The following is a 23692-nucleotide window of genomic DNA, read 5'->3' on the forward strand; positions in this document are numbered from 1 at the left end:
AAAATTGATGATAAACCTAACTCCTCTAATAATAAGAAATAAAAATAAGTTAACAGGTTGTGGAGTTAATATGCAAAAATAAACAACATTCCTTTACACTAATAAAACCAGTAAGAAGACATGATGAATGAAAAACCCTATTTACACTAATGACAAATAAGATGAAATATTTGGGAATAATTTAACAAGGACTATTCAAAAATCTATACAAAAAAATGTAAAACATTCCTGGGAGACAAAAAATATACCTTAAAAAGGTAAGGACATCTATTTTGGGTTAAGATCTTTTCTTTTTTTAAAATTTTTTAATGTTTATTTATTTTTGAGAGAGAGAGAGAGAGCGAGAGCATGACCAGGGGAGGGGCAGAGAGAGAGGGAGACACAGAATCCAAAGCAGGATCCAGGTTCTGTGTTGACACGGGGCTGGAACTCACAAGCCATGAGATCATGACCTGAGCCGAAGTGGGACGCTCCACTGACTCACCAGGCACCCCTAGGATCTCTTCTTAAATTGATTTATAAATTTGAAGTGATCCAAATAAAGATCCAATGACTGGTGGATCTGGGCAAGTTGACACTGAAGTTCATATGGAAAAATAAACAGGAAATGCAAATAGCTATAAGGAAATGTTAGACCTACTAATTATTGAAACTTGCCTCAAAAGTTTCCGGTTAAAATAGTGTGGTTGGTAATGACACACAAAGAGATCAAAAGAATAGAACCCAGAAATAGTCACAACTACATATAGAAATTTAGATTATGAGAAAGGTAGTGTTCTGAAATAGGATAGATGTTGGTGAAAAACCAACATTATGATCAACAAAGTTCTAGTATAGAAAAAGCATGCTCTTAACATGGGCATCACTCTTCACGACCGTGAACTTCTGGTTATGTGAGTCCGCATTCTAACAACATTGAGTTATTTAGGGGGAAAAGCCAATATCAAGTATTTTTCATAGGAACAATTGAATATAAATGGCTTGTATATCATAAATCAGTTTTATGTGAAAGAAACCCAGGCCTCTTCCAGCCCCTTGCTCCTCCATTAAAACAGTATTGGCATATTTATTGGCTGTGGAGACTCTCGTGAGATCTTCTGTTTTCCCACACACATCCACAAAGTTATATATGCAGCTAGAACTCACTCAGAGTACAGCCTTCACTAGCATTAAGAGAAGTGTATATTTCCAAAAAAGTAGTTTATTAGTGACAATGGTAAAGTAGTTCAGATTTAAAGGCTCTAGGGGCTTAGACAAAGCCGAATTTGAATTCTTACTTGAATTCCTATTATATTTGAGGCCTCAAGCAAATGATTTTATTTTCAAAGCCTTAATTTTCTCATCGACACAATGGGACTATCCATTTGGTGAATTTGCTGAGAAGTAATGAAAACATTTTGCATTCTTAAGAATGCATTCAAATAACTACAACAAACAATGAATGGCAACAAAAACTTAAACCGAAACAAATTAAATCTATGTCAAATTAGTAATACTATTGTACAGAAAAAAGAAATACAAGTGACTAAAATACAGTGGTTTCTTACTGTTTTTTTTTAATGTAAAACCAGTGTATTCTATAGAAAAAAACATTTGCAAGCAGTCAAAAACAGTATGTGGCAGTCTTTTCAGTTATCATATTGGTAAAGACATTTTGAAATTATTTTATGCATGATGTAGAAAAAAGTAAATAAGCAGTTGCATTGGTATCACAAGAATTCAGTGTACAAAAAAGATCCAACTAGAAAAATAAAAGTATTTAGGATTAAAAGCCCATCATTTTAAACTTGAATTGAAATACAGAAGTATGGCCTTTAAAATGACACAAGTATTTCTTAGCGAGATACACCAAAAGTTATAGAAACAATGGCCTTCCAGTCTAATAAACACCACCAGTCTCTACATTACCATTTCAAATATTAACGGTTATTAATGGCAACCAGGATTCCTTGGAGAAGTAAGTAACTTCAGACAGAGCAGGAAGCATTAGACACACACACACACACACACACACACACACACACACACCTCATTAGGATAATTTGTTGTGCCAGATCACAAAAGAAGCTATAAAACAATACTTAGATGGAAATAGTGTGCAAAGGACTCAGGAATCAACTCAAAGGTGTTTCCACTGGCAATTTTAAATTTTGAAATGATAATGACAGGTTTAAACAGAAATATGGTAATGATTGCTATAGATGGAAAAAAATCAAATGTCAAAGATTGCTTGAATTTGTAATTTTATGTGAAAAATTATGGTCACAATGAAAGATTATCAGAGACAAAACTGATTAGCCTGAAAATTCAGAAAATTTAGTAAAAATCAAACATTTATTCTGCCTTCTGTTTGTGAATTTCATTTCAAAGAATTTGAAGAGTTCACAAACGAAGTTTTTGGGGGACAATCCCACCCAGTAAATGCAGAAAGAATGATAGGACTAGAAAACTTCCATTTTCCAAACCTTAATAATATAATGGAGCTAGGCAGGAAGCATCAATTGATTTTAAAACCATTAGGGGAAACTTTAATGAGGAAACTTCTATTACAAGGACCAGGCTGATGGCATCTGAATCCATGAAATAATCTGTTATGTAACACATGGGGCAACTCAGGATTATTTACCACCCTGGGAGATAAAATATTGGCAACAAAACCGCATCGTGAAGGTTTCTTTGACCAAAAACAAACAGAGAGAACCTGAATATAATCAATCCTCTATATGGACTATCAGTTAACAGGAAATTTAGGGAATAGAGGAACAGTTAAACAATACTCAGAGGAAGGAATCACGGTAATATAGAATGTAAGGCTTTAAGAAAAACAAATGACTATTTTCTTTGACAAATCATGGCATGAATAAAACAGAGAGGAAGTGTGAAAAAAAGTATAAAAAATAAAGATGATCAGTTTCACAACTGAACATAATTTAGAAATTCATATAAAAGGCATACATTTTAAAATCTCCATATATACAGAAATTAAAGATAAACTATTCATTGCTAGGATATTTTAGCTAAAAATATCAGCTATTTAGAAATAAATGATAGTGAAGTTATTGTGTACCAAAAGGTCTGGGAAGTTAGTAAATCAAGAGACCAATTTAAAATGATAGGAACAGGGGCACCTGGGTGGCTCAGTCGGTTAAGCATCCGACTTCAGCTCAGGTCATGATCTCACGGTCCCTGAGTTCGAGCCCCGTGTTGGGCTCTGTGCTGACAGCTCAGAACCTGGAGCCCGTTTCAGATTCTGTGTCTCCCTCTCTCTCTGCCCCTCCCCTGTTCATGCTCTCTCTCTGTCTCAAAAATAAATAAACGTTAAAAAAAAATTTTAAATGATAGGAGCAGATTAAGTACAATAAAGTAAATCAATTGTCCTTCCAATTCAAATCAAGTAAAAGGAAGGAGGTAATAAATACAAGAATTAGTTAGATTATGATGGTTATGATAAGTAAACAGTACGGAGAATTCACAAAGCAACAGGTTGGTTCTTTTGAAAGGCTGACAAAACAAACAAACACTTGGCAAAATTTGTAAAAGAAAAAACGTTAGAAGGCACAGATAAATATTTTTAGGCATTATAAGGGGACACATATAGAGATATAGAAATGAAATAGTTTAGAAAGCTAAAAGAAAACTGATAATTTTAGTGCAAACAAATTTGAAAGTGTTGACGTTTTGTTAAGAGAAACGTTTAGGTTAAGGCAGCTTATTCCAAGCTTGAATATTTTTAAAACCATGAAAATATTATTCTTTTTTAAATTTTTAACGTTTATTTATTTGAGAGAAAGAGAGAGAGAGGGGGGAGAAGGAGGGGCAGAGAGAGGGAGACAGAGGATCCAAACCAGGTTCTACCCTCACAGCAGGGAATGTGGGGCTCCAGCTCATGAAATGAACCGTGAGATCAGGACCTGAGCCGAAATCGGTAGTCAGCTGCTTAATCATCTGAGCCACCCAGTCGCCCTGAAAATATTATTTTTTTAAACTCTTTCCATAAAGAGAAGCAGAGGACTTCAGGAAGATTTCTTTGAAAATTTCATGGTTATATTTTTCTATTTTATATAAGCTGTTTTGGAAAATAGAAAAAGCATTTCTAAATACATTTTATAGGCTAGCTTAACATTGACGAGGATAAAATTGATATTAAAGACAGAGATAGTTTAATACTACATTGAATAAGCTTGATTTCACATTTCTGCCTCTTTATAACTATATAAAATATTATGGATTTGAAAAATACAATTGATACATAAAGCAAATCTACAATACAAATGATTAGCACAATAAGGTTAGTTAACAAATCCAGCAGGTCACATAATTACCATTTTATTGTTGTGGTGAGAACATTTCACTCTCTGTGATTTAAATATTTAATAATAAAATCTTAAAACAAACCTGACTAAATGCTAAGCTTTGTTAATTATGATTGGTGCGTATTACTTTACACAAGCATTTAAAAACTAAATTAAAAAATTTAATTAAATTAAAAAAAATTAAGAAAATGATTTTTTTCATGACATTTTATTGTAATTTTCCGTGAAAACGCTGTTCAATCCATGGCTTCATGCCTGTCACAAAACACACAAATGGCAAGTGCACTTGGAATGAAAACCAAAATTATAATGGGTGCACAAAGGTCCACACCTCTGGATTTAGCCTCTGCTTCTCTCTCCTCCCCTTCTTAAGCTCCTTGTCTTCTTCATCATTCTGCTCTTATCAAAATGGATTTTTTTTGGTAACTTTTTTCGGTTTGTGTATAGTAGATACACAATGTTACGTTCGCTTCAGGTATGGAAGCAGCCTAAATGTCCACCAATAGACAGATGGATAAGGAAGACATGGTAGATATACATGGACATATATGATGGAATATCACACAGCCCTAAAAAAGGATGAGATTGTGCCATTTGTTGACAACATGGAAGGACCTGGAGAATATTCTGGTAAGTGAAATAAGTCAGGCTGAGAAAGACAAATACTATTGGATTTCACTCATATGTGGAATCTAAAACGGACGAATGAATGAACAAATAAAACGCAGAACCAGACCTACCAATACAAAGTGGCTTCTTTTAGAGTCACAGACTCTTCCAAATGCTGCTCACTTGCACGGTATTATTCCATTTGCCAAGAGTTCTGTCATCCTACTGGTTTGCCGAGAAACATCTTGGTCGCTCCATGGGTTTCACACTGAAACGCCATTTTTGCCTCGAAGCCTAGAAAGTCCGCTTCAAACTCAATTCTTCATTTTCTGTATTTTGCAGCAGTCAGCACAGTACGAGGGGAGTAATTCAATTTCTACCAAAATGTACTGTATTAAAATAGTAGTGGCATTTTGAAATTTTGAGGGTGTATCTGTTGACCTTTCAACCCTTATTTTGAAAATGTTTCGATATAGTAAATTTCACGAACCCTCATATACCCTTCACCCAGTTTAGATTTATTTGATTTTCAAAATTTCTAAAAGCCTTCTTAGTGTAAATTTTTGTGTACATTTAATAAACTCATAGTTTGAAATTTAGTTCAACCCTGGGTTTCATCAACAGTTTATTAAATGTAAAAATGAATCTGTTCGTTACCCCAAATTTTGCAAAAATTAAAGAAAACATTCTTATAGAAGATAAGTTTTTTAACTATTGGCCTTTATTCCCCTGCAAGGTTATTTTTGTGTCAGGTCATAGATGGAAAAATAATACAATAATTATTGGTGGAATTTTCTGCTGGAAGTTTTTTCCACAGCACATTTGGCAAAAGGCTTCTGTGTGTTTGAATCTTCTATATTTTATACATCATCAGCTTTTACACAATCCTCTGCATGCAGATGTATGTGTTTGGAGTTAAACAGTTTTCTGTATAAGCTTTAAAATTTGATCCATAAACTGCACAGGTTCCATTCTGCACGTCAACCATGGTTAGTCTAGATTAGAGAGAAAGACAAATTATATTCATCACTTACTTTATGAATACATAAATATAAAAAATGCAATACAATTTATTTAAAAATAAGTATTAAAGTAATATCATTTCAGGATGTTTTAGGACCATGCTTGGTATCTCTTAGTTAAAAGATATGCAGAATATAGCCAACTCGGTTATAAACGTAGAAGTTTCATTCTAGTATAGGTCATTATTTTGTCTACATTGGAAATTTGTCATTTTAGTTAGTCTAGGCTCTCTTGGTATATGTACCTGAGCAAAATGAAAGGTTTTTGAAAAAGTTTTGTGTTTATATTTATTTTAAAAAGTTTTGTTTTTATTTTGAAAGAGAGACAGTGGGGGAGGGGCAGAGAGCGGGGAAGACAGAGAATCCCAAGCAGGCTCCGTGCTGTCAGCACGAAGCCTAATGCAGGGCTGGATCGCGCAAAAACATGAGATCGTGACTTCAGCTGAGATCAAGAGTCTAGCACTTAACTGAATGAGCCACCCAGGAGCCCTGAAATGAAATTTTTTAAATGTTTTTTTAAACAAGTAAATGAGAAATGCAGTTAGAATTCAATGAGGTCAGCAGATGTCATGTTTTATGCAAAAATAAACAATCTTCTTTAGATATGTGCAACTTTACCTGGTAAGGAAATAAAAATAAATTGTAAAATTCTTATATATTTTATGTGTGTATATATACATACATATATAATATTATATCATATATAATATACATATGTATTATATATACATATATGTGTATATGTTTAGGTGTATATAAATATATATATGTGTTTATAACATAAACTTAAACATATATATGTGCATGTGTGTGTGTAGGCATTCCATCTAGAGATAGTTCTATCTGTGTGTCTATTTTGCCTTGGAATCTGGTGATTGTTTTCTGCTAGGAACAGGTGAGAAATAGAAGGCTGAGCAAAGAGTGATGATGAATTGATGTGAATCAGAACAATAAAAAAAAAGAAAAGACTGTGGTCTGATAGAAGGCTGAGCAAAGAGTGATGATGAATTGATGTGAATCAGAACAATAAAAAAAAAGAAAGACTGTGGTCTGATAGGACAAGAGGAGATGGGGAGCCTGGGTGACTCAGCCAGTTAAGTGACTGACTTTGGCTCAGGTCATGATCTCAAGGTTCATAGGTTCGAGCCCCGCATCGGGCTCTGTGCTGACAGCTCAGAGCCTGGAGCCTGCTTCAGATTCTATGACTCCCTGTCTCTCTACCCCTCCCCAGGCTCACATTCTGTCTCTCTCTTTCAAAAACAAACATTAAAAATTTTTGAAAAAAATAAAAAAAGGACAAGAGAAGAAACTCAGCCTATATAGAAACCATTACCTACTATAAGAGAAAAAACAATTAAGAAATTTTTAGTAACTGCTCTTAGTTGGTCTCAATCTATGCACATTAGAGTTTCACTTTTAAATCGGACTTTTTTTTTCCTATTCCTTTCAGCTTCTGTGTCTGTTTTCCCATACCATTCACATCACATGTCCACCACAGCATAACTCTGGATTTTACTTGTTTAAAACCATATCTCTGACTGAAGTGTGAAAGTCTTGATGGAGTTCTGTACTATTCATCCCTGTAGTTATCTCTGTATGGTTTCTGGAAATTGAGTAATGCTCAACAAATACTTATCACATGCATAGAACGAAACTTAATATGCTAGTTGTTTTGCTTTGGCTTCCAGAACAAACATTTGCACTTGCAGAGTGATAAATATTGGGATAAGGTGATACAAAATTTTATTAGTATTTCCAGAGAATAAACTTTTTTTTTTGCCAAAAATAAAATCCAGCCATACAGAAATGAGATCACCCCAGATCAATTCTAAGATAAACTGGGACATCCAAATTCTAAATATATAATGAATAGTCCCTGACAATGAATATAAGGGGACATTTGAAAGAAAAAGATGACAGTAAGAGGTCATTCCTTTTTTTTTTTTTTTTTTTTTTTTTTTAATTTTTTTTTCAACGTTTTTATTTATTTTTGGGACAGAGAGAGACAGAGCATGAACGGGGGAGGGGCAGAGAGAGAGGGAGACACAGAATCGGAAACAGGCTCCAGGCTCTGAGCCATCAGCCCAGAGCCTGACGCGGGGCTCGAACTCCCGGACCGCGAGATCGTGACCTGGCTGAAGTCGGACGCTTAACCGACTGCGCCACCCAGGCGCCCCTGTAAGAGGTCATTCCTTGATCACTGCCAACTAAGCGTTAAAGAAGCAAAGTAAACTTCAAAATCAGTGAGAAGAGATTCTTTAAAGTCATTTAATGATAATTCTGGCTGTAGTGTAAGAAAGGGATTTATTTGACTCTCTACCACAATTACTCGTTTTATAGCTTAAGTGAATACATTCTAAGATTCTAAGATTCTGTTCCTTACCCACAAAATTAGGTTAAAAATGACCTCTGTTAGATGCTTTTTAAGTCTTCAATGAGAAGATACATATAAAGTGCTTAAAACTGTCTGACAGAAAGAACCGAATTAACCTGACATTAGCAAGGATGTTGTTGTGATGTTTTTGTTACTTACTCCAGAATTAGAGGTTCAAATAAGTAAAGTATACTTGAAGTAACAAATTAAAAACTTTTAGAGTCCAAAGAACTTCTGTTTCCTCTGTGATATCACGAGACTTAAGGGCAGCAGACCTGACAAACCACTTTGGTTTTATTTCTGAGATTTGTGCTAACATGGTGAAATTACTAAACCAGGTATCCTAAGTGATAGAAGTGACCTTTTAAGCGAGCTACCCTTGCATTCATGCAAAAGAGTAAGCCTGTATTCATAAACTCTGTGAGCACTAGGATGTTGTCACGTGGTCCTGCTATGCCCAGTTGAGCTGTATAATCAAGTGGTTAAAAGAGCAGGCTATAGAAATGGAATACATAGGGGCGCCTGGGTGGCGCAGTCGGTTAAGCGTCCGACTTCAGCCAGGTCGCGATCTCGCGGTCCGTGAGTTCGAGCCCCGCATCAGGCTCTGGGCTGATGGCTCAGAGCCTGGAGCCTGTTTCCGATTCTGTGTCTCCCTCTCTCTCTGCCCCTCCCCCGTTCATGCTCTGTCTCTCTCTGTCCCCCCAAAAAATAAATAAACGTTGAAAAAAAAATGGAATACATAGGATACTGGAGAGTCCACAAAGAGCCAGACGGCTGGAGTTCACAGGACATAGGACTTGAGATGAGAGAGGTGAACAAATAAAGAGATCTGAGGAGGGGCGCCTGGGTGGCGCAGTCGGTTAAGCATCCGACTTCAGCCAGGTCACGATCTCGCGGTCCGTGAGTTCGAGCCCCGCGTCAGGCTCTGGGCTGATGGCTCAGAGCCTGGAGCCTGTTTCCGATTCTGTGTCTCCCTCTCTCTCTGCCCCTCCCCCGTTCATGCTCTGTCTCTCTCTGTCCCCCCAAAAAAATAAATAAATGTTGAAAAAAAAATTAAAAAAAAAAAGAGATCTGAGGATATGCAGAAGATCTCACTTGCATATTTAAGAGTATTGATTAATGCATGTGTGTAAGAAAACTTTCCTAGTGCTTGCACAGGGTCTAAAATCGTGCCCCGTCTTCACCAGCCATATTGCAAAACTTCAAATTTCAAAAGGCTTTGGGTAGATTACTTAAAAGTGTCTTTGCTTGGTAGTGGGGCATAATTCATTGTAGACTGAGCATTCTAGTAATGCTTAAAAGCAAGGCCAAACCAGATCAAGCTGTTTCCAAGTAACTTATTTGTGTCCTGGGGGAAAAAAAAAAGAGCTCATGAATAATTTTAGAGACAAAAAATAATTTTAGAGACAAAAAATAAATAGAAAAGTAACTGTAAACGAAGACACAAAATAATGTGACCATAAGAAGGAGAAAAATCCATCCATTAAAATTGACCCGAACGAACACAGATGTTAGAATGAACAGACAAGGATATTGTGATAGGTTTTTGGTTTTTTAATGTTTATTCATTTTTGAAAGACAGAGAGAGACGGAGCACGAGCAGGGGAGGGGCAGAGAAAGGGGGAGGCACGGAATCTGAATCAAGTTCCAGGCTCTGAGCTGACAGCAGAGAGCCCAATGTGAGGCTTGAACTACAAACAGTGAGATCATGACCTGAGCTGACGTCGGACGCTCAATCGACTGAGCCACCCAGGCACCCCAGATATCATGACAGTTTTGATGACTGAATTCCATATATTCAAAAAAGTTAAAGAAATACATGGAAGATTCATGAAATAGCAGCCAAATCAAACTTCCGAAATGAAAAGGTCAGTGTCTGAGATGAACTATACACTTGAAAGGGTAGTGAAAATTAGATATTGCAGGAAAAAAGATTAAAAAAATTGAATTCGGGACAATGGAGAATATCCACAATAAAACACAAAGAAAACAAGTGAAAAGAACACCAGTTCATCACAATTCTAACTTGCTTAATGGATCTGTAATTGTCCTGTGTCTGGGGAAGAGAAAAGAGAAGTGAAGAAGGGGAAACACTTGAAGAAATAATGGTAGTTAAATTTTCTAATTGTGCTTGAAAATTATAAACTCACAGATCCGAGAGCCTCAACAAAACGCGAGCACAAGAAATATGAAAAAACTAATCCAAGGCATATTACGGACAAATTCCTCAAATCCTGTTATAAGGAAAAATTATTAAAGCAGTCAGAAGGTGGGAAAATAATGTATTATGGGCTGACTAAATGGATTAAAAACAAGATACAACAATATGCTGCCTGCAAAAGACGTACTTTAGCTTTGAGGGCACACATAGGCCAAAAGTGAACAGATGGAGAGTCATATTCCATGCAAATGATAACCAAAACAGAGCAGGTGTGGCTATAGTTATGGCAGACAAAATAGACTTTAAGTCAAAATCAGTCACACAAGACAAGGGAGGTCACTATGTTGTAGCAAAGGGGTCAATTAATCAAGGGGATAAAACAAGTTTAAATAACGGACCGTAACAAGTGTTACCCATAATGCAGAGCAACTGGAACTCTCACACCCAGCTAGTGGGAGGGTAAAATGGCACAGTCATTTTGGGTAGTAGTTTGGCAGTTTCTTAAAAGGTCAAAGACATACCTATTATCCAACCATTCCACTCCTAGATATTTATGTAAGAGAAAAGAAAGCCTATGGTCATACAAAGACTTGTACACAAATATTCATAGCAAGTGGCTTTATTGTTCATGGTCAACAACTGGAAGTTACCCAAATATCCATCAGCAGGCGAAAGGATAGACAAATTGAACTACACCCATAAATAAGATACCTCTCAAGAATAACAAGAAATAAGTTCTTAATACATGCTTTGAGGTGGCTGGATCTCAAAATAATTATGCCGAGTGAAAAAGCCAGACATAACAGCCGTGCCTCCATTGGTACTAAGTTCTATAAATTGCAGACTAATCTACAGTGACAGAAAGCAGACTAGTTGCCTGGGGATGGAAAGAGGTAGGTAGAAAGGGGGAGAAAGGACGCGCGTCTGGGTGGCTCAGTCAGTTAAGCGTCCGACTCTTGATTTGGGCTCAGGTCATGATCTCATTGTTCGTGAGATGGAGCGCCAGTCTGAGCTCTCCACTGACAGCACAGAGCCTGCTTCGGATTCTCTCCCTCCTTCTTTCTGTGCCTCTGCTCTGTTTACCTGTGTGCTCTCTCTTACACACAATAAATAAATAAACATTAAAAAAAAAGAAAGGAGTAGGAAGGAAAGATTACAAGGGTGCAAAGGAAAGTTTGGAAGGTGATAAATGTTGATTATCTTGATGTTATTAATGGTTTTGTGGATGTATACATTTCTCAGAATTGATCAAATTGCACATTTCAAATATATGCAGTTTCTTGAATGTAATTGTATCTCAACAATTCAGGTAAAACCTGAAAGAATGAATATATGTGATACTTAACCTCTCTGCTTTAGTCTCCTTATCTGTAAACAGGGTGTATTATTAGACTTACCTTGCACTGCACTTGGCACATTGCAATTAATGTTACTCTCATTGTTGTGGTATTGGCTGCTCTTCCTAAATTTAGGCCCTCAGAGCTTTCTGCTGAAACTATTAGAATATGGGAACATCCTGGGATTGTGTGAAGTAATGTGATCTTTGAAAGACCACAGGGCTAGTTTAGGGACAAACGCCCGAAGAGACACCGATTGGTATAAACTTACTGGTCGGGTAAGAGAATGCTGCCGTCTTCCCATTGCCATGATCCATTTGGTGGAGTTTGTATTAGTCCCATCCAATGATAAGACTTCACCAATTTTAGGAAATCCTGGTTGAAACCACAAATAGAACCAGTGCTAAGACTTTTACTTAATTCAAGGCCATAATCATGTAACCATTTTTTCCTCACACTCGGGGAAATGGATTCTGTCCTCTAGCCTAATTCTGACTTAAACAACACCATACCTAATACCTACAAAATGCTTTCTTATTTTTAATGCAGAAAGACTTAGGGTAGACATATCTGGGTTAGTGCCCCTCTTATGTTTCAGGTAATAGTCCAGTGATTAGGAGTAAATAGAGGAAGGGAAATTAAAATAAATACTCAACCTGGTGTTCTCTGCTGTATATCTTCAAGAGACTGGAATTTTGAGACACACAAGAGGCTTGGCTTTGGTACCAGCTTTTGGTTTCATTAAAAAATTGGTAGCAGGTATTTCTATAACATATCCAGTTTTTAGGACATGGGCCACAATAACTTTCTAGAAAGGGAGAATATATTATTAATTCTGTACAGGTCTGAGCATTATAGCAGATTCTGTCTAGACAAATTAAATACCTTTTATTCCAACTCTAACATTTCAGATGAGCCAATCTGATCATCTCCAATGACATGGCCCCACACATTTGTGTATATACACAGATGCCAAAGACTAAGTATTTTCTGCTTTTTAGGAGCACTCCTTCATTGTTAAAAGATGAACAAATAAAATAAAAATGTTGGAATGCTACCGATTACGGACAAGAATTCATCATTTTCTTATACACTCTCTTGTTAACACTGTGGGATACATGTCTATACCCAATTATACAGAGATACATGTAATTTGTGCTTCAAAATATTAGAAGACTTTCACTTACCTTGTAAAGGAAGTGGAGCTTCTTGGTGGAATAATGCTATTAAAATAATAATTGAGAGGATTAAGAGGTGCAAACTTCCAGTTGTTGACAAGTACAGCACAGGGAGGATAGTCAATAATACTGTAATGACCTTGTATAGTGACAGATGGTGATTATGCTCTCCGCAGTGGGCATTGAGTAACGTATACAAGTGTCGAATCACTACCTCGTACACCTAAAACCTTCTATGTAAGACATATTTCAATAACAAAAAATGATAATTAGTAAAAGGGTTTGTGTTGTTAGTAACTTACGGTTCTAGCAAAAGTAGTTGACACATTTCTAGACGGATAGCAAAAATATAAGGACATGTCCAGTATTATTAGTTTTTGTTGCTGTGCATCTGAACGCTAATCAAAGTAATGCATTGCAACCATTAGGTCGAGAACGCTCTATGTAGGCCAATGGGCACATGAAAAGATGCTCAACCTCAGTCCTCATTAGGGAAATACAAATCAAAACCACACTGAGATACCACCTCATGCTGGTCAGACTGGCTAAAATGAACAAATCAGGAGACTATAGATGCTGGTGAGGATGTGGAGAAACGGGAACCCTCTGGCACTGTTGGTGGGAATGCAAATTGGTGCCGCCACTCTGGAAAACAGTGTGGAGGTTCCTCAAAAAATTAAAAATAGATCTACCCTATGACCCAGCAATAGCACTGCTAGGAGTTTACCCAAGGGAGACAGGAGTACTGATGCATAGGGGCACTTGTACCCCAATGTTTATAGCAGCACTCTCAACAATAGCCAAATTATGGAAAGAGCCTAAGTGTCCATCAACTGATGAGTGGATAAAGAAATTGTGGTTTATATATACAATGGAATACTACTTGGCAATGAGAAAGAATGAAATCTGGCCTTTTGTAGCAACGTGGATGGAACTGGAGAATGTTACGCTAAGTGAAATAAATCATACAGAGAAAGACAGATACCATATGTTTTCACTCTTATGTGGATCCTGAGAAACTTAACAGAAGACCGTGGGGGAGGGGAAGGAAAAAAAAGAGAGAAAGAGAGAGGCAAACCATAAGAGACTCTAAAAAACTGAGAATAAATTGAGGGTTGATGGGGGGGTGGGAGGGAGGGGAAAGTGGGTGATGGGCATTGAGGAGGGCACCTGTTGGGATAAGCACTGGATGTTGTATGGAAACCAATTTGACAATAAATTTTCATATTAAAAAAAAAAGAATGCTCTATCTACTTCCCTACTGTCACTTACAATGTATGATTATGGCACCGCATATCATTACCATAATAATGAAGTGGATCCCCAGAGCTATAGCAATGGAATGGACTAGGAAAAATGGAGATGCTGTAAGAAACAAAAGAAAACAAACAAGCAAACAAACAAACAAAAAAAAGAGTGAGAAAGATGAGAAAATAAGGATTAAACATTTTTGGTATGCTCATGTTTAATATAAACATTAGATTTTTTTTAAATAGGAGGGGTGGTATCAGTACTTTTACCCTAATTATTTTTCCCAGAACAAGTAACATAGGTACTTTGCAAATGATTAAAAAAAGAGAGACTATAGAAATGCATACATATTCCCTCCTGCTTCTCCACAAAAGTCCCCCAGTTTCCTCCTTAGTATAAATCATGGTTATAATTTTTAAACTTTTTCATGTCGATACAATAACAAATACAGACAGTTCCCTTCAATCCCTTTTGAAAAACACACCTTTAAGAAACTGCGCAAAATATCCCGTGAGTTTTTTTCACTTAAGGAAATATCTTGGAGATTATTCCACGTCATGTCTTGTAAAGTTGTCAAATTTTTATACATAGCTTCTTGCATTGTCTTTCATTGGTATATGGACAAAAATCTCCTGACAGTTTTTAATTTTTTCCCGATGTGTATTTAAATTGTTTCTTAGTTTTGCTATTAGATATCACAAGATGAATACATTTTTACATAATTGCACATCTTTTTGAGTTCCTCTCTGGGAGAAGTTCCCCATATGATTTCACTCATATGTGGAATTTAAGAAACAAAATAAATGAACATAGAGGGGAAAAAAGAAACACACCAAGAATCAGACTCTTAACTACAGAGAATAAACTGATAGTTACTAGAGGGGAGACGGGTGAGGACGTGCTAAATAGGTAACGGGGATTAAGGAACACACTTGTGATGAGCACTGAATATTACATGGAAGTGATGAATCCCTAAATTCCAAACCAGAAACTAATATTACACTCTATGTTAATTAACTGGAATTTAGATGAAAACTTGAAAAGAAACTCAAGAAACTACAGTCTGAATTGTCATTATTATGTTAATGATAATCTCATCATTTGTAGAGCATGAAAAAAATCCCAAACTGAACAGTTTCTGCTTAACTGTATTATATATTCCAATAGTATAGTAGAGTGAATTTCATTTCTGCTTTCCTCCTGAAGGTAAAATAAACTGAATGTTTGCCACTGATCTAATCATACGGATTCCACAATTCCCCTCAACATACCGAGAGCAGACAAATAGATGCGACGTGGAACTTACGGTTTTCTCTATATTTGCTTGCGTTTAATACATGCCTTCTCTTTGGTCGTGTGGAAATACCATGATATACCAGCTCAGAGTTGGAATTACGGACTGCGTCCATGGCTAGATGAAAACAATTTAGGCCAATAGGAGTCATAGCCTTTCTGCCACTTGGGTCACACATTTTCACAACTTCACTTGCCATTCTATTCATGTCCCTTTTCAATAACATCAAGTTACTTTTGTTTTATACTACTTCATGATTATGATTTTTGTACTTTTAAGATGATTAAAATTTGATTTATTCTATGGCAAAATCTCTCTAGCAAGATCTTCCGTTCTATTAAAATAAGTCAATTCTTAATGTGCAATGAAATCAAACATTATAGTAATGACAGTGTAGGAGTGCCTGGGTGTCAGTTAAGTGTCCGACTCTTGGTTTTGGCTCAGATAATGATCTCACATTTCGTGAGGGGCACAAAGCCAGCTTGGGATTGTCTCTCGCTTTCTTCTCACCCTTCCCCACTCACTTGCATGTGCGCGCGCTCTCTCTCTCTCCCTCTCTCTCAAAATAAATACATAAATTAAAAAAAATTAAAATAAAATAAAGACAGTGTATAATAAGAAAGACAGGGGCCTAAGGAGTTAGATATGTGTTTAACTCATGGAGCCACATTTGCTAAGTTAACAACTTGAAAGAAAGAAAGAAAGAAAGAAAGAAAGAAAGAAAGAGGGAGGAAGGAAGGAAGGAAGGAAGAAGAAATGATAAGAAAAAAGAGAAAAGGAAAGAACAAAGGACATCAGTACAATTAGTTATGGGTATTTTAAAAAGTGAAATTAAGTAATATGCATTTAGTATCAATAATGTTCATCATGTAGTAAACACTTACTAAATGCCTAGTTTTTGTTTAAAGTGAAGGATATACAATGAATAAAATAATAGGGGCGCCTGGGTGGCTCAGTCAGTTGAGCGTCCGACTTCAGCTCAGGTCATGATCTCACGGTCTGTGAGTTCAAGCCCCGCGTCGGGCTCTGTGCTGAATCTCAGAGCCCGGAGCCTGCTTCGGATTCTGTGTCTCCCTCTCTCTCTGCCCCTCCCCTGCTCATGCTCTGTCTCTCTGTCTCAAAAATAAATAAAACATTAAAAAAATAAAAAAAAATAATAAGGCATACCATTTTAAGATAAAGACACATAAAGAATCTTGTCCCTGAACAAAACAAGTAAAAAATCATTTTGCTCTCTTCCTGAGATAGCAATCATTACCTTTTACAAATGGAATGTTAATACTAATTATCTTTTATACTTAAAATTATACTGAAGCATTTTTTGTACATACCATATGTAATTTAATTATCAAACATGTGAAGAGGGTAGGTATTATTTTGTGGATGAAGAAATTGAATGTTACAGGTGGCCAAAATCATATTGCTTATTTAATATAATGCTAGAAATAGAAATCTACTAAGGTCACTATAACGTGTTTTATATCTCTACTCGATAGAAAAAGGAAACTTAAGTGCGTAGAAGCTGTGCATTGCCCTCAGATCTCAAAGCTAGAGACTGGTGAAAGTCTGTGGAACATTCTTCCAGCTCTCAATCATTATGCTGTCACTATTTCAGGTTGCCTCAGATTGTGAAAGATTTTACTTTAGGTAGTTAATAAAAAAAAAAAAAAAGGAGGAAAAAATCTTTCAAGTTTTTGAAAACTTTATTTAAAATATAACATGAACATAATATGAAATGGACATAAGTGAATCAGAGTAATTTGCTTTCCTCTTTTTAGTGTTCATTTATTTATTTTGAGAGACAGAACATGAGGAGGGGAGAGGTAGAGAGAGAGAGGCAGAGACAGAATCCCAACCAGGCTCTGCACAGTCAACATAGAGACTGATGTGGGGTCGAATTCAAGAACTGTGAAATCATGACCTGAACCAAAACCAAGAGTCAGCCGCTTAAATGAATGAGCCACCCAGGCACCCCTGGAGTAATTTGCTTTCTTATGCCTTGTGTGCTTGTGTCAAATTCTAGGTATCTTAGCAATTACAGAGGGGCACCTGGGTGGCTCAGTCAGTCAAGCGACCCACTCCGGCTCAGGGCGTGGTCTTGCCGTTCACGAGTTCCAGCCGCACGTCCAGCTCTGTGCTGACAGCTCAGAGCCTGGAGCCTGCTTCAGATTCTGTGTCTCCTCTCTCTGCACCTCCATTGTTCGTGCTCTCTCTCTTTCTTTCAAAAATAAACATTAAAAAAATTATTAAAAAATTATATACAAGTCAGGGCGCCTGGGTGATTAAGTCGGTTAAATCTCTGGCTCTTGACTTCAGCTCATGTCATGATCTCATGGTTTGTGGGTTTGAGGCCCATGTCAGGCTCTGCGCTGACAGTACAGAGTCTGCTTGGGATTCTCTCTCTCCTTCTCTCTCTCTCTGTCCCTGGTATACTCTCTCTCTCTCTCATAATAAATAAATAAACAAACAAAAAAATATATACACAAACCAAACTGCACATTTAAGTGGAAAGTACATACCCATGCTGTGACAAGCCCACCGATCTCGGACCAGATTCATTGTATAATTATGACGGTTTCTTTACCCCAGTGGTGATCAAAAAAACTTCGTTTTACAAAGGAATCCTGAATGAAATAAAATTGGGCATTTTTTTCTTGTTTTCTTTCCTTAGGGTGAGATGACATATCTTCATTAGGAAAATGAGGATGTAACAGTATTTTTACCATTCGTATAAAGGAAAAAAATGAAAATAAGAGTTCATACAAAGCCAGGTAAATAAACCAGGTAAAATTAATTTTTTAAATTTCTCTTGGTTACAAAATAATAAATAATTATTTCAAAAAAATAACGGGCGTTTTAATTCACCTACGTTAAGATACGTAATCAGAAATATTTTTTATCACTGATATCGAATGACAACACACATAATTTTCTATCTATAGTTATTTTATGTTGTTAATTCAACATGAATTCAACTTCTGTCCATATCATCACCACCACCATCATCATCACCTATAAGTTGTCATCACCATCATTAGCAAAAATAATCTCATATTTATATAGTAACATCTTATCATGTCTAGAAGAACTCTCAGGAAAAAAATGGCTATTTAATAACTGTATATCATGCTTACATTAAAAAAAAAGCCATTTCATATTTGATCATGGTAGTTGGAAGTAACAACATGTTTTTCATTTTGCAAATAAAGCTGTGTATCACAGAAGGTTAAGTGCCCGGCACCAGCCCAGAAAACTCAGGTGTGAGAATTCAAGTTCAAATTCCATTCTTTAATCCCAAAAGTAGGTTCATTCTTGGAGTTTTGTTTGATGACACCACTCTATCTTTATAGCAACACCATAACTTACTCTTCAGTAAGTTTATCCTATCTACTCATCATTGAATACAGGAAAAAAGAGTATATACCTCAGAAGTAAGAAGCATTCTTTACCCTCCACAATTCTATTCAAACAGCTAAAAACCAGTTATAATTCCCTTATGGTGTAAATCGTTTTGGAAACTTTCTTGAGTTTGAAATCTCAAGAATTTCTCATTTCTGGACTAATAGTTGTCAGAAACAAAAACACACACAGAAACACACCTGATCCAAGAAGGAAGATCTTGATTCTTGTGGATAAAAGCCTCCTAGACAACTGAAAAATTGAGACATGTCCTGGGTTACCGATTTAGAATGAAAACTAGAGATGTCTCCTTTGATCCCTGAGGGAGATATGACAGATGTTATTTTAATCTCACCTTGTGAAAAAAACACAAAACAACCACAGTATTTCCGCCTTATCACAGCACAGAAAATTCTGCTAACAGATGAAATAAATGTGAGGTGTGAACACGATTTTGTGACTTAAAATGATTAATCCAGTGACAAGAAGTTTCCCAGAGTTAAGAGAGTTATGATGGGATTACATAATCTCTTTCTGAATTAAAAGTGAAAAATTGTTCTAAAATATGGCCGCAAGTACTGTGTGAAAACAAATAAGAAAATTAAATTAACTTCTTAATCCTCCTGTGCACATGCTGTTATAAATTTGAATAGAACCAAGTATGTGATATATTTCATGTAAATTGGAACTATAGAAAGATATCTTTCATATATATATGTATAAGGATATGCACACACATAAATGCATACATGTGAATAGACATATATGTGTACATACATAACCTTTGAATTATAAAAATATAAAGTGTGTACAAAATAAAAATTCTATGATGAAGCATCATATGTCTAGCTCAAACAATTATCAATTTGTAGCCAATATGATTTCATTTATGATATACGTGGTGTCTCAGATCCATCTCTGTTCCTGATAAATAAGTCCTTTTCTCTATTTTCCTTAAACGTCACTCATTGTATTACTCTCTATTATTCAGAACAATAGCACCAAATCGTATGCCAGAATAGCAACACAATCAACTAATGTCTTAATATTCTGGTTTTTAGCTACTCATAATTTTTGTTACGTTACGAAATGATAAAAGGAACTGTCACAGCCAAAGGGAGCTTAAAGAGACATAATGACTAAATGTAATATGGTATCCTTGCTGGGCTAATGAAACAGAAAAAAAGATATTAGGTAAAAACTAAGGAAACCTGAAAAAAGTATGTTCTTTATTTAAAATATTTCGATATCAGTTCATTCATTGTGACAAATGGGTCATAATGTCAGCTGTTAATACAGGAAACTGGAGATGGGGTATATGGAAACTCTCTGTACTATATTTGCAATTTTTCTATAAATTTAAGACTATTATAAAATAAAGGGTTTATTTAAAAGCAAGTACTGGGGCTTCTTTATAATGTTATAATAATAGTTATTATTTCATTAGTATAATACACATGGGACACTTTAAATAAGCAAAAAGACACTGAAGAGAAATATCTGAAAAAGCAGTCACTCCCATTAACTCTTCACTGAACATGAGCTCATGAAAACAAACTTCAATCAGTGCATCTAAGTCCATTCAATCAGAGATCATGATTAGGCAATAATCTTTAGCTAATAAAACAATTGGACATTGTAAGAAGCTATGTACAATATGTATCACATACAATTAACATACACAAGCACTGATTCCACAAAATTTGATAAAGCTAGAAAAATAATGAAATCAGTAGGTTATTTGAAATCTTCCCATATGGGCACCTGGGTGGCTCAGTCGGTTAAGCGGCCGACTTTGGCTCAGGTCATGATCTCACGGTCCGTGAGTTCGAGCCCCGCGTCGGGCTCTGTGCGGACAGCTCAGAGCCTGGAGCCTGTTTCAGATTCTGTGTCTCCCTCTCTCTGACCCTCCCCGTTCATGCTCTGTCTCTCTCTGTCTCAAAAATAAATAAACGTTAAAAAAAATTAAAAAAAAAAAAGAAAAAAAAATCTTCCCATATGGTCAACACAAATGTCAAATAGTTTTACAGGAGAGAAATAATAAACTGTCAAGAAAAAGGCATTATAACTTACACAAACTCTTCTAGATGGTGTGGAAAAAAGGAATAGTTGTTATTTCTTTCACTATAAGTGGAATTATCTTGGTGCCTAAATTAGGTGAGAATATGTTTAGAAAGGAAAAAGAAAAGTCAATCTCATTTATGAAAATTGCTGCAAAATCCTAAAACAGCACTAAACCAAAACAAACAGTGTATAATACTCATATAGTTGATCAAATTGAGTTTATTTCAGGAGTGTAATAGTTTTCCTTCGAAAGAAAAATCATTAAATGTAATTTGCTATAAACAATAGATTAAAGAAATAGAATATGATTACATCAAGGTGGAAAGCACATTTGCTGTAATTCAACACCTTTTCATGATAAAAACAATCATTAGCAGATGTATGAGAGGATTTATATCAATATCGTTCTTAACTTTGAGATATTAATAGTCTTTTGGAAAATCACAAAACAAAGCAGTCTCTAACATCCCTTCTTTTCAATGTTATTGTGGAGATTTTTCAGCACATTTAAGACCACCATAGGAAATTAAACAGATAAGGCCTTAAATTTATTTATTTATTTTTTTCTGATGATATATTTATTGTCAGAAAGGAAGATCTTCCTCTGCTATGGTCCTTCTAGTTGAACTTAGAATCAAATTGACATGATACAGACTAACAGGAGAAAATCAAATTTAATAGGCGTCGGTATGGGAAATCCACACAGATATGAAATTCCAAAGGCAATCAGGCAACATAAAGCTCATATGAAGTTAAGGAGAAGGGGAAGGCTTGAGGATACAAAAGGAAGAAAGCTCCTTAGCAAGAAGGTAAAAGGAGATGTTTGGAATAACAACAACAAAGGCTGCCCTGTTATGCAGTTAAGTTCCTTAAGTAAAGGGGAATCTCTGTTAATAGCTCGCTCCTTTCCAAAGTAAATGGATGCTAAGCACATACTCCTCATCTGTCACCTTGGAACATTTATTGAGGATTTGCTGAACAACAGTGATCATGTGGTGACATGTAAAATTCAAAAGGATGTGACATAATCTTCAGAAAACATACTTTCTAATAAATGAAATTAAACTCACAAAAATGTATACAGAAATGCTCATCTGACTACAAAAATATACGTATAGGCTTCATATGGACATTATTTATCTGGCCTCTTAAAACTATTGGCGAAAGAAAGTACCAGTGCTTTGCAAACAGCCTGGGTTCAAGTCATTTAAGAGCACCCATCACCACTTCAACAAACTACTGGGAAATTGCTTTTGTTAAATGAGAATAACCATCCTCCAAGCCCCAGTCCACTGGTCTTGACGTACATGGCCGAGCGTGTATTAAGCTCTTCCTGTGTATCCTAAGCGGAGGAGGTGTTGAGCCACAGTGCAACTTTGTGGTGAGAAACTGTCCTCTCGGCAGGATGCTTACCTCAAGATGTGACACTGAACCTGGATGTGGTCAGAGGTATTTACTGGGCAGTTGCCCGGAAATGAAAGTATAAGGTATGTGGTCAGGACCAGATGGAACTTTTGTAGTCTTGACTTTCCTGTAAATATTTTTGAACTGATCAGAGACAGGTCCAAAAGACAAATTCTAAAGTCAACAAAAACAAGAAAGTAAATCAAACAAGACAGAGAAAGAGAGCTGAGTCTGGATGCTAATGGACATATCGAAGTAAAAATATCTGAAATATAGAGAACACGCTGATGGTTACCAGAGGGAAGGTGGCTGGAGGGATGGGGGAAATAGGTGAAGAGGGTTAAGAATACACTCATCATGATGAGCACTGAGTAATATATAGAATTGTTGAATCACTCACTATATTGTACACTTGATACTAACATAACACTATGTGTTAACAATACTGAAAGATTTTTTTTAATTAAAAAAATGTTTATTTTTGAGAGTGAGAGAGAGAGACAGAATGAGAGCAGGGGAGGGACAGAGAGAGGGGGAGACCCAGAATCTGAAGCAGGCTCCAGGTTCTGAGCTGTCAGCACAGAGCCCGATGCAGGGCTGGAACGCACAAACTGCCAGATCATGACCTGAGCGGAAGTTGGATGCTTAACCAAGTGAACCACCATATGCCCCTGCCTTATGGGATTTCTATTCTTCCTGCAGGTAGTCATAACGTAGTACACGAGTCTCTTCAGCACACTTAGCATACACTCTGGTATCTTCTATGCCCCCAAGTCACATTCCTGAGTGCCTTTCTCTTAGAGTCATACCAACAGGACCAAATCTATTGATTTTTATTTTGTTAAGTTTCAAGAAAAGCCCACATAGCCTAGATCATCTTGAAGTAAAATTAGATAATTTCATGAAAGTCTATAAATTCTTATCCTGACATTAGTCCTAAGCATCCAAATACCCTCTGACCTCTTACCTTTAAGCCAATCTTGTGTCTCTTAGTCCTGGTTTTTGCTATACTTGCCCTATAAATGACTTAATTTGTACTTCAACTTTTACTTTAATTTTGCCTTATAATTTAATTTGATATTTAATTTAATTTTCTGTGAATGCCATTGCATTTGCTTTTACTATTATAAGTAATTTCACAAAATATTTTCCTGTATTCATTTTATGTTGTTTTTAAGGTCTGGTAAACAACTAGCTATTTCACAAAAATTTTTTCCTATGATTTAAGGGGACAGTAAGTTATGAAGTAGCCATATATGCTAACTGTGTTCAACTTGATCCAACAC

The 23692-nt window shown here is 36.1% G+C and overlaps 1 protein-coding gene across 3 annotated transcripts; it reads right to left on the reverse strand.

Moving 5' to 3' along the window:
* Positions 1 to 4502: 4502 nt before the first annotated feature.
* On the reverse strand, positions 4503 to 19252 carry LOC123590805 (NKG2-D type II integral membrane protein). Of its 3 annotated transcripts, XM_045464315.1 has the most exons (8): positions 19139 to 19252; positions 18059 to 18163; positions 15552 to 15656; positions 14267 to 14359; positions 13004 to 13039; positions 12473 to 12624; positions 12088 to 12191; positions 4503 to 5917 (listed from the first exon to the last, which is right to left on the reverse strand). In XM_045464315.1, the coding sequence occupies exons 2-8, from the start codon at positions 18096 to 18098 to the stop codon at positions 5800 to 5802; spliced, it is 648 nt and encodes a 215-aa protein (XP_045320271.1). In that variant the 5' UTR covers positions 18099 to 18163; positions 19139 to 19252; the 3' UTR covers positions 4503 to 5799. The 3 variants fall into 3 exon arrangements, with proteins under 3 accessions (XP_045320271.1, XP_045320272.1, XP_045320273.1); XM_045464316.1 differs by lacking the exon at positions 18059 to 18163; XM_045464317.1 differs by lacking the exon at positions 14267 to 14359.
* Positions 19253 to 23692: the final 4440 nt, after the last annotated feature.

The sequence above is a fragment of the Leopardus geoffroyi genome, chromosome B4 (assembly GCF_018350155.1).
Source record: "Leopardus geoffroyi isolate Oge1 chromosome B4, O.geoffroyi_Oge1_pat1.0, whole genome shotgun sequence".
NCBI classification, from domain to species: domain Eukaryota; kingdom Metazoa; phylum Chordata; class Mammalia; order Carnivora; family Felidae; genus Leopardus; species Leopardus geoffroyi.